This window comes from Triticum dicoccoides, chromosome 1B, assembly GCF_002162155.2.
Source record: "Triticum dicoccoides isolate Atlit2015 ecotype Zavitan chromosome 1B, WEW_v2.0, whole genome shotgun sequence".
NCBI lineage: Eukaryota > Viridiplantae > Streptophyta > Magnoliopsida > Poales > Poaceae > Triticum > Triticum dicoccoides.
Window position 1 is genome coordinate 176,465,371 of NC_041381.1, and position 12,375 is coordinate 176,477,745.

The 12,375-nt window shown below is 42.9% G+C and overlaps 1 protein-coding gene across 1 annotated transcript; it reads right to left on the reverse strand.

Annotated features, from left to right (window-relative positions):
- Nucleotides 1-425: 425 nt before the first annotated feature.
- LOC119326480 (E3 ubiquitin-protein ligase RFI2-like) lies at nt 426-6,871 on the reverse strand. Its single transcript, XM_037600121.1, has 6 exons — nt 6,685-6,871; nt 4,998-5,167; nt 3,899-3,957; nt 3,045-3,073; nt 2,561-2,963; nt 426-1,139 (listed from the first exon to the last, which is right to left on the reverse strand). The coding sequence occupies exons 1-6, from the start codon at nt 6,854-6,856 to the stop codon at nt 668-670; spliced, it is 1,305 nt and encodes a 434-aa protein (XP_037456018.1). The 5' UTR covers nt 6,857-6,871; the 3' UTR covers nt 426-667.
- Between the last annotated feature and the right edge of the window lie 5,504 nt (nt 6,872-12,375).

Sequence of the window (12,375 nt, forward strand, 5' to 3'; positions counted from 1 at the left end):
TCACATGGTACTGATTGCTTCAATCAGAGCTCCTACGATCGAAGCCTAAAATCATTGGCGGGCAGGACGGACAAAAGGCTTGCCGGGTTACTTTCTACTCCTTCTGTCCAAAAAAGCTTGTCCCTCACATAGATATATCAGCATCAAGTTAATGCTAGATACATCCCTTTGAGGGACAAGTTTTTTCGGACGGAGGAAGTACATGGTAGAAATAACGGTTTTCTATTCTTCGGTGACCGTCCAGGCATTTCTGTTGCGCGACCTGAAAAGCATGTATAGTGCAATGCATTTCTACACGATTGTGCTAAACCCACGTCGTGACAACTAGAATATGCAGTTAAGAAAGTAATGTGGCACGACGACCATATGCAGACCGATTAATATTCAACCATCAACCAAAAAAACAGATAGGAAATCACAACACAGGGCGAAACTTCGAATATCCCAGTTTGATTTTCAAATATGTACGAGACGGAATTCACATAAACCAAACCAAAACGTTTTCCCTCCGGGTTATTTCCTGTTTCTCCCTCGCAGAATTCTCCGGAAGTTCAGCGCGCAAACCCGGTTTAATTCCTTACAGATGGGGTTTCCCCCATCTTTTCTTACAAGCAACTCAGGTTCCAAATGTGAAGTTTTAACTTAGGTTGCCTCCGCAGGGGGCTGGCTACATCCGAGGAGAGTGCATTTGTCGATACGATGAGCCCTCGGGCGATCTATTCTCTGGCGACGACCTGCCGAGGCCGATCCACTGCCCAAAGAGTCTCCTTGGCGCGGGTGCGGGTGTGGATTCTGATGCGCCGTGGGACTGCTGTGAGCTCCACCAGCTCGTCTCGCAGTCGACCGGCATCAATGGGTACGGCGCGAAGCGATCGCGCTCCCAGGCATAGAATCGGCTTCCTCCAGCTTCATCGGTATCCATTGAACTATGGCCAGATGAACCCGGTGGGAACAGGCAAAATGTTGGGTTCTCCGGTTGAGGTGGAGGAGGGGCAGGTCGCATGCCACCTGATCTATGAGCTCCAGCAAAAAGGCTGGATGATGAACTCTGAGTGTACTGTTCGTTGATGTTGCCATGTGCCCTCATGAACTGAGGTACCAGAGGAGGAACATTAGGAGCTCTAGATCTAGAGCCAGATCTGAAAAGAAAAAAGAAATCATCAAGCATTGATATTCATGCATCACAAGCCGCATCATACTGCAATAATTTCTGCTATAATAAAATAGTTCAATTCTCAAGTGATACTTAGGAAAATGTTATTGTTTGTAAATGGTCTTTAGCCTTAGACTAGTCTAGTTTCAGACTTCCAGACTACCCAACTCATATTACGTCATAGCATGTGCAACCAACATAGCATAACTCCAAAAACCTCAGGAGATTTGGATAAAGCTAACATGGTAGAGGAAACAATGCAACAGCATCAAATGTAGGTCACAGTAAATGCACAAGTCACAGCATCCATTTTAGGGTAATACTAGCATAACACCCGTGCATTGCTACGGAACTACACAATAATTGAAGTTGTATTGGATTAGCAGTATGCAATAACCAATGGACTTGCGACACTGCAAAGAAAAACTCAAGCAAGCACGCAACATTTCACCTGCGTGACTGCACAGACATGGCAGCACTGACATTACTTATAAAATGCTTTCTCATTCAAAAAATGAGGAAGGCAGTGGTTTTGTTGGTTTGATTAAACTGGGTGAAGAGGCAGGTGTGTGGTTTGAGGCTCCCCAACTGCATTATTTTTTACTGCTTCGTTTATAAATAAAAAAATCAAACCGGAGGGCTCTGGTGGGTCCTAATGGATGAGGAAGATTGGACTGGAGTGGGGAGTGAAGTCACTGCACCACCACCAACTCCAATTTATAGTAAGATAGTAGAGTGCTTCAAACCAACAACTTTTCATTGTTAAGTTTAGATGACGTTACAATAAGGATACTACCTCTGTTCCTAAATGGATGGTGTTCTAGAAAGCATGCAGTCAAACCTCTCAATCTTTGACATCTGATTAACAAAAAACTAGTTCTATTGATTAGGTGCAAATGGTACCATTAGATTCAACATAAAGAACTGTTTTGCAATGTAAAAGAATTGATATCCTATTTACATATTTATACAGAAGTAATGATCAATGCTTGAAACTATTCAAGTTCAGAACCATCATCTGTTTTAGCGAGTTAATATTTTGATAAAAGCACAAATGCAATATTTTTTTAAGTGTCTTTTCAGTTAGCAAAGCAAGGCCATACGGGCATCAACAGTACTGTAGTCTCTTATGTTACCCCTAATAAAACATCAAATCTCGAGAGAACATGATGCATATCACATCTCAAGACAAAATGATTCCACGGAGCACTTTTCAGTTTTCTGTTTCATTGTCTCATATATGTCATGTGCCTAAGTTATCCATATTCCCAAGCTATCTCATGCATGAAATACAGCTTCATTCTCCATCACCAAAAACACTAGATGGCAACGCTAGAGACTGACAACATCACAGTATGGACATGCCCTAATAGTATGTCATGAGAGCAGAAATAGACAAGAGGTTACCCATTACTGAAGTACGATGGAGAAACAACAGATCCTCGACGTTGGCTATCACCATCCACCCTTGCAGCCCTCATTGATCCAAAAGGGACCCCTGGCTGCTCCGTCACCCCGTTATTGCTGTTGGATTGCACATAGGAATGGGGCAGATGCGCCCAATGGTTATGATGGAAATCAGTGGGTTGCACCGTTTGCAAGGGCCTACCATCTGATGGGCCAGCCAGGTGATTCCAGTGATCATGATAAGCGGAACCATCCATAGTTCTCTCAGGGACATGGGAGCTTGATGATGATGCCAGCGATGGAAGAGGATGCAAGTATGCCACATATGGGCAAGGATGTGTCCCTGGTGCAGCAGATACAGATAGATTCTCTGGAAACACATGCTGTCCCATAAAGTCATGAACTGCATGAAATATATCCAGACATGTTTAGACCTCGAAATAACTTAAACTTACAAATAGATGTCATTTGAATAAGAACTTACAAGTAACTGGGGGTGGTGATTCTCCTTCCCTGGCAGAAGAGGGTAAAACATTTAGCAACATAAGAGAATAATAACATAACTTTCCAATATGCTGAAAACTTTAATATAAATATGACATAACCATGATCTCTGAAACTACATCGTACAGAACAAGTGTGATACAGCAACAGATATCTATTCAATGCGGTGTATGTTGACTGACTGATACTGGCATTAAGAGATGACAGGAATGACTGTTCCCAATATTGTCAACCATTAGAGTGGCCAGTGCTTTGGCTAAAATTATGTCTGATGTAGATAGACTCTATCACTATGTCAGTATGGTTTGTAAACTATTACATGCACTATGCACGTCAGAAGATTCATGTATACTCTATGACAAGAAAGCCACTATGAAGATTGCCAATAACCTCATGCAGAATGACAGGGTTAAGCCTATCCAGAGTTGCACATTTTTAGGCCCTTCATCGCAAAAGGATAAACTGACAAAGGTGTTCATCTGATTTTATCGGATCACTTCAATAGATTGTATAGTAGACAAACAGAGTGCTAAGTTACCATTTTCATCTTCAGTCTCCAAACAGTAAACGGACAAGTGTAACATTACTACATTAGCCAGTATAAATACAACATCTAGTGAAAACAAATAACAGGAACTAGCTATGGCCCCACATTTTTCTACATGAGCAAGATACAATAGGTGAAATATTTGAGCTACTAGACCTGCGCTACAAATTTACAGGACAGAAGTAAAACCTTTATATAAAAGCTATCTGTCCACCCATGGATGCGAAACTAACTCTGTGGAGAGTTATTATACGATCAAAAATGATAATTTGGAGAATAGAACATACTCAAAGAATGATGGAAGCTGTGCTAAGCGACCAAATGGACACCAATGAAAACGAAATGGCTGCAGATTCAAGATATATATTTGTCAGAATGGGCATGCAGGAATAAATTCAAAGATATAATTAACAATGTATGAAGAAGTAACTACCTTCTCGTAAGGAAAAAAAAGGTACGGAAGTTAAAATAAGACAGCAAACAAACAATCAAGAATAAAAAAACTCAGATGATTTACAAGTAGGCTGCACAACTGTTTCGGAAAAATACAATAATGACGCATAGACATGCAGGGAAGTTGAATAAGCAGAAAGAACATAGGTCACAGGACCACTCACGCATTTGGCAGAATGTGGAATATAACAGTACGGACAAGCAGCAAAATTATTTGGGAAAACTCCAGAATGAAGCACTCAGCAGGTCTACACTGGTTTATGCATAACAAAATTAGCATGACCACTAGCGCAGTAGTGTGTTACTTATTTCAAAAGTAATCCAGTGTAGCCTTAAACTGAATGGACAATATCTACAGAAACAAAGCGAACAATCTGGGCACAAGATGAACCACCTTGAAATAGGAGACAAAAGAATATTTTTCTACAATGTTAAACTAAGACAGGGTCAAAATTGAGGCATAAGAACGTTGCTCTGTAAGTGCACGACTAAGGCATGGTCTCGGCAATATTGTATCAAAGTCATAATAGCATGATAACTCTGGTTACGGAATTCACATAAGCAGCCAGCGACCTATCAGATCAGTGTTAAAAGACTTTGGTGGTGAAGAAACCCACATGGCAATCAAATGTTTCCAGCAAAAAAATGTACAAGCTAAAGTTTGTGTTATTAAAGGAATAGAAGGCATAGCAAATTTTGCATAAAAATGGCAAGTATCTACAAAACAAATGGTCAAATAATCAAGCATGGTCCAGTGTCAACCATTTGAGTGCAGACAAACTGAATATCGCTAGGTAAACAGAACATAACTAAAATTTCAAACACAAGAAAATTGTGTTGTAAACAATGAACATTGCCGGCAAGAAAATACAGATCACTACTTCAACAACGATTTCATAATATTCAACAAATGAAGTTCACATGGTCACGTACCATCTCAGAGTAACTAACATCATAAAGGTCCTCTTCATGAGCCCACTCATCCATGTTAATATCATGTGAGGGGCGGGAACCATTTGCATACAGCCAATTCCCTTTCTCAATTTTGCGGCAGTTCGGGCATTGCATAACTCCTTTGGCATTGAATGCCGATCCAATGCAATCTGAAAACGTTGACACTCAGATTAAATAATTCGCAGTCCAAACAAATGGCATCCATAACATGCCCCTCCATGTTTAACTGACATGTGGGTCCAGGGCCCTGATGTCAATGAGACATGGAAATGATTATTTTTTTCCTTTGAATAGACCAAAGAACAACAAACAGTATAATTAAGGAGCACTGCTTTAAGGTTGGTTAAAGCATACTACAGTATCATGACGAAAACAGAATAAGTAATATTGCATTAAACCATGTAGTTGCACTTCTGCATCCCAAAGGTCACCATAACCATATCCCCTTGCACAAAACTGCTTCTCAGAGTCTAATCTTACCTTACATACTTCACACTGTTGGAGTTAACCATGTTGTCTAGGTGTTTTGTTCACGTTTCATTTTGATGCATGGCACTATTACCATATAGAGGCAGGGTGGTGGTCAACTAAGTTCTTGTTAGTTGCATATGTGGAGTCATGGCCCAGAATCAGATCAGTAAAGAGCAAAGTTTGCGCACTGCTGGCGAATCAGCAGACATTAGTCGAGTGCATATATGCACATGTTGCTAGAATTAGTCATGACTCGTGTTAAATAACCCCGTAATTGGTGCATGCAGTGCAGATGTGGCCTGATTGTACTATGTGTTAGTGTCAGGCTACATCTTATATGCATGCAATGTTTTCGAGTTATATGGCCTTTGAATGAGCAGAGGCTGTGCTAGTGCTGAAACTATGCGGGAGTGAAGTAAGTGAAGAGCCATGCTCAGATCAAGTAGTTGTGGACTCAATTGTGTGCTGTGTCGTGTGTCCTTATAAAAAAGGACTTGCAACCATTTGTAATTGTTGCGTGAGATGATAAATCCATTACGGTATCATACTGAGATCAACAATATATGCTTGCTTCCTCGGTTAAGTTAACATTCACAATAAATCCATTACAGTATCATACTGAGATCAACAGCCAACCCAGACTGCTTGATGAAACCACCAAGTTCACTACTCCTGAAGTTTTGAGTATCTTCTTTAAGGCCCTCTAGGTTTTAACTTTAATTTTAGCAATTTCGTGGTAATGTATAAATCTCATCAAGATCAGCCTCCAAAATCCACACTTCCAGCAAAATTTAATGACAGCTGGCTGAAAAGCCCAGAAATTTCCAGAAAAGGGAGCACATTTTGCATCAAATTCTTGTTGAATCTAGACAAATCAACCTTATTCCGCCGAAATAACAAAGAGGCTAGGTCAATCGAGACACAATTACCAAATCCAGACCCCAAACTGCAATTTCCTATCGAGCCTGAGTAAGATAACGCAAAATACGCTACCAAAACCTACCGCACCGGGATACTGGAACTTCGTCGGAGATCAGAACAGCGTGAAATGATCGCAATTCAGCCAGATACTCATAGATAAATATCATTCCGAAGCTCCTTCACATCAGAATCGCCGGCCCAGTCATAATCCCCAAAATAGCATCGCATAATTCATTGCAATAACGCATCAACAGATCGGACTATAGCCCCTTACCGAGGTGGAACTCGTGGCCGCACTGCAGCCTCGCCGTGGACCTCTCCGCGCTGGCGGCAACGACCGCGTCGAGGCAGATCGAGCAGGACACCGCCGCCTTCTCCTCCTTGCCGCCAGCCCCCTCCTCCGCCTCGAGGGGCTCCTCCTCCCTCGGCTCCGCCCCGGCCCCCATCCCCCCCGTGCTCCTCCCCTCCCCTCCACCAACCAGCTCTTGGCCGGATCTCACCAAATCCTCGGCGATAGACGGCTCGAAACGGCCGGCCCGGCGAGGGCGAGACAGTCCCGGCGCCGGAATCGACTCCCCGCGCGTCGGGGATCGCACGCGCGCTCTCCTCGGGTTCCTCGCGCCCTGTCCAATCGCGAGGGATGCCTCCTCCGTCCCCTTCCTCTCTCTTCTCTATCTCCTCGCCTCCACGAGAAATTAGAAAGAAAGAAACTCTGGGGGAAAACAGAAGAGGGGAGGGGAATAAAAATGGCTGTTTTGGGATGAAAGCCCTCCCGGAGTATGGTATTTGCACTTGTCCGCTTAGTAGGTGGTTCACGCTTCACTGTGGCCGCTTTAGAAGGATTTTCTTTTCTAAAGAATATTTTAATTCTACTCTAAAATTTCAGCAATGACGTGGTACCACCCTATCGTCTACAGCATGAACGATTAAGAGATGGGCAATGCTAGCCGTCGGTCGACCGCTTAGAATATCAAATCGGTGACCCTAGGAATCGCGTGATCAAAGTTGGGTGAACATGCAACTCCGTCATTTCTCCCGTGTCATCCACGGAGCGAGAAAATAAATCCTCATGCGTGCCTCCCCTTTCCACGGCTCGCGCGTGAAATAGCTGGGGCGCCGAATGCTCCTCCGTCGACGGCCATGGCTATCGCATCCTGTCTTAGCAGCACGGCTGCAGCGGAGCGCCTTGCCGTCGACGTTACTCCTTCATCCACGATCAAGATTGTCCACCGAGGGCCCATGGTTGTTCACCATCTCAACAGCGCCCCACGGCCTCGCATCACGTTGGCTCGTGCAATTTGTGTCGCAGCTCCATCATCACCGGTTGCAACTCCCATGTTGCCGATTCCAGCTCCCCGCATGATGGGACACAGCATTTTGTAGGCACCAATGCAGCTCCACACGTCATCGGTCCCAGCTCTTGACGTCCATGGTTGTAGCACCGCCAATGACGGGTGGCGGCATCCTGTAGGCATAAATGTGACTTTGTGTGTCACCACTTACAATTCCGAGCGTGCATGGTTGTAGCGCCGTCGACGACGAGGCACAACATCATGTCGACACCGATGCAACTCCGTGTGACATGTTCCAGCACCTAGCATGCACGGTCCCATCTCCCAACGTATAAGACTGTAGCACCACCAACATGCACGGTTCCGACACATCGTCGTAGCCGCATCATCGTCGGTCGGTTCCAGCATGAAGTGACCATGGCCGCAACATCGCTGATAGCCTATTCCATCATGTGGTTGTAAGGTCCCGGCTAAGCCCATCGGTTCACCCATCGATTCTTGGCCATTGCGTCTAGGATCTAGACCGACCCCACATACCACCATTAGTCTTTCATGCGCATTTTGTCATCACCCTGCGTGCACTTGAGATTAGCTTCTTTATCGATCACCCATCCTCAAATTGCTCCAGGCCAAGCACGTTTAACTTTGTGATTTGTGATTCCTTTTTGGATGGGCTCCTGAAGAAGAAGGTGCATCTTATTTATATGAGTAGTATATTATTTCTATTAAGTCAGAATGTCACATACACCCCCTCCCTCAAAGGAACTGGCGTCATCGTAACATTCCCTTGACACACTACTATGCGCGTCGGTGCTAGCATGTGCCCCATGTATGCATCATTGACGCGCACATGTCCGTGTACCCGTGAGGGTTGGATCTGATACCAATTATAACGCCTCGGTCAAACTCATTGGTTCCTAGTCGTTGCATATGAGTAGACTGGCCGCGCATACCAGCACTAGTCTTTCTAGTGCACTTTATCCCCACTCGTGTGCACCTGGGACCAACTTCCCAGTCGGTGACCCATCCTCAAATTGCTGCAAGCCAAGCACGCTTTGAGGTTTCTTTTGGATGGACTCCTAGAAAATATGGTGCACCTTGTTTATATGAATAGCCTATCATTCCTATTAAGTAGGGATGTCACAGTGGTCCTCTGCACGATGCTCGGCCGCCGTCGTGGCATGGCGACCTCATGGTAGCTGGTTACCTCCTAGCTTGGTCATGGCTGGTGGCAGCAGCGGGTGCTTTGGTAGTAGCTTTGTAGCCTTGCTCACAACAAGAAGAGGAGAAGGAGAAGGAAGCAGGTGGTGCCCATGGCCCTTGAAAATTTAGCGGGCGTGCTAAAAAAGTGGAGAGAAGTCTCTCTTCCTATCCACTGCCGTTAAAAACTACATGTGTTGGAGAGGAGGGTGAGTAGGAAGGCGATGACACGTGGACATATCGTCTACAGTGACGACCGGCTCGCCAGAGTCACTCGATTTAGTTACTGGAAAGAAAGGATGAAGTGAGTGAGAGAGAGGGGGGAACAGTCGGGAAAGAGACTGGCGCATGAGGGGAAAATAACGGAGATGCCACCACACATGCGTGTGCCCGGATTATGTGTGGCGTCTGGGGGGGGGGGGGCAAAGATGATATCAGTCGCCCAATCATGATCAGTTACCTTAGGAAATTGCCATCCAAAGTGAGAACAATAGTCTATCTTTTTCATCAAGGACGACAGTGTCATTGTTGCGGTTAGTCTTTTTTTTTCATACTTGTCGTTCACCTAAGATGACATTAGCATGTAGCTTCCACTTAGTACAATTGTAGTATCTCATTCTCAGTATGGACAAGAGGAAACTACCTTTCCATTCCCTTGGACGAGAAGTTTATTTTACACCATCCACCCATGTCACTCTTTTGCCAATGTTTGTGTCATTTATCCTTTTCGGCCCCCCAAATGTCATGTGTGGTCACGGAGGACATCCTCCCCGCATCCCTCGGTTCACCGTGGTAAGGTGTGTCAACAAACTCCACCCTGACAGGCTTTTAGCTCACTGCTTTGGTGCGTAGTTAGTCCAGCGGCCCCCTACTTTTCATGGAAGCTGCAACAACCACCATTGAGATGTAGCTCTCCATGACCTGATTATCCAAGCGTCACCACAATTGCTACACGAGTTCACCCCCTAGTTTTGTAGGGTGGGGTAGTTTACCTTACACCATCAACCACACCTACATCTGTGGTACGGTGGTTGAACAATGTATTAGCACGACCCGATACTTCAGACTCAACCACAGTTGCTCATGTAGATAGGTTTTTGTCGTCCATGCAGGGACGACATTCCTCAGTTCTCTTGTCTGAAAATGACATGGTGGTGTCATCCTTACGGATACAACAAATGTTTAAAAGGCTGACTAAAACGGTCATGTGGGTAATGTGGTCATAGTCTTGAGAAAATGGCCTCAAGATGTCATTATACTTTGTAATTTAGAATATATATTCAAAGGTTTTGCTTTAGAATAAATTGTTGGTGGTTTTTAAAATGTTTTTGGTGCAACCGGTATTGCATCGTGTCGTCTAACAATGTAAGGGTGTGTAGCTTTTATCTCTCAAGTTTATGTGTTTTCTTCCTTGAGTGTATAACTAGATAATTGTCCGTGTGTTGCAATAGTGTGTGTGTGTGTGTGTGTGTTAGTACATTATTATGTGATTACATGTTCATATTAATGTGATTGTGTAAATATGTGTTTATTAAAAAAATCATGGTTGGCCAACCAAAATAAATTCTAGAATTTTATTTAGTAATCACTTATTTGATCTGAATTTATTGGTTTACCAAAGAAAACATAACATCATTTGGTAAGCCAATAAAAGGTGGGCAAATTATGATAGTATTCAAGAAAAAATGATGAGAAAACCAAAGTTATAGGAGGGAAACAATCAGAATGGAGAGAGGGAGACGGAGAATGTAATTAAGGTTGGCTGAAGTGTTCTGTTCGGCAGTAAAACAAACCTTACGTCTTTTTTAAGTAGTAGACATTCAGGCGTAAATAATATTGAGGTCATCTGTTTTGTCTATTGTTTTTCGTGTTTGTGGTGAGTATACAAGTTATAATTCATTTTTTTGCAAATAGTTATAATCATCTTCTAATCTTATACAAGAATTAAAGACAAATGTGTTACAGTTAAACAAAACAAATAATTAGCATGACGATAAATGGTTATGATGATGAATATGAATTTTGACATTGAATTGTTTCATGTTCTTGCCTATATTGTATGTGTTTCTAAGACGATTTCGGAGGGGTTTCTTCTTCTCCTATCGTTGCCGATTTGCTTGATAGTTATGTGTCTTACATGCCATGCAAGCGAATCAAAGAAAGATGGTCTTTCGCTTGTTTGAAGTTCCTTGATGGTACTCGAACTAGAGGAATTTGCATTGTTGTAAAGACAAGCGGATGTTGAGTATCGGTTCCCGAGCTCAAATGCACCCTCATGAATGGTAAAATGAAAATAATCATTTTTTTAAAATGTCCTTTCAACATTGTTGAATGTTCTAGGTACGTATAAATGTCCGTGAGAAAAAGATTCCTAATGCTCCGGTTGAAAAAAAATACAAAATCAATGCTACAAAAATACTAGTTTTGAAAGTACTAGCACATATGCCCGTGCGTTGCAACGGGAGATGTACTTAACGTGTTCATCAAAAAGTTTAATATCACGCTACGACAACATTCAGGCGATGCAACCCGGCGCCAGCAAAGAGGCGGAGGCCAAGGTTTAGCACAAATATATACCAGCCTCACATTAAGAATCATATATACGATACTTTGTGTTATGATTTTTGTATGACAAGTCTAATCATATTATCCATAATAATCAAAATACAGCAGAACCATTAGATTATTTAAGGGTCGTACTCGCTCCATCTTGCATGCTTCGTTGGGTGTTAATTCCTTCACTCCTCACAAATTTCTTCTTCTTAATAGTTATTATATTATAGCATACCGTGCGTTGTAACGCAAGATAAACTGGCATATATTCAAATTTATGCGCTCGCGAGACACTTGAAATGTCGTCTCCTTAATTATCCTTGAATTGATGCGTCCTCATTTAATTATGCGCCATCAATCAGTCTCATTGAAACAAAAGTTATGTCGTCCCCTATTTGCAACACACTATAGTAACAAATGTGCCCGTGCCTTGTAATGGGAGAAACAAAAGCTTGCATGTCCGACTCATCCATATTATCAATTCTAATCTTTGGTACCATCACAAATGGTGGCCAACTTATCCATCTATTCAACACCGGTCTCTGTTATACCTGATCCATGCATTGTCCTAACTAAATCATCAATTATTGTGAAGTAGTTAAACGGCTCAACTTATAAATAGTGAAGGAAGTCAAGGCCCTCCTGGTGAATGAATGATGAACCTTGTTAAGATTCGTCATAGTAAAAAAATTGCTAGCCACGTTAAGGTTGTAGTAGGTAGACAACGCATGTCCTATTGGTTGTGAATTTTTGAATTCTTCTTTGAATGTTATGAAAGTTATACAATAATGTGACCAGTTGATGAAATTATAGTTTGCACACAAAACCCGGAAACTTTGCGAGGGTGAATGTGATCTCCATGCTAGGTATGTGATTGACACAACGAGCGAGATGGGGTGCCTGGTATCGGATAAGTTATT

Coding starts and splice junctions, on each gene's coding strand:
- LOC119326480 (XM_037600121.1), bottom strand. CDS start 6,856: ATGGGGGCCGGGGCGGAGCCGAGGGAGGAGGAGCCCCTCGAGGCGGAG. Junction 3,958..4,997: donor ATGTTAGTTACTCTGAGATG/GTACGTGACCAT, acceptor TTGAATCTGCAG/CCATTTCGTTTTCATTGGTG. Junction 3,074..3,898: donor CAGCTTCCATCATTCTTTGA/GTATGTTCTATT, acceptor CTCTTCTGCCAG/GGAAGGAGAATCACCACCCC.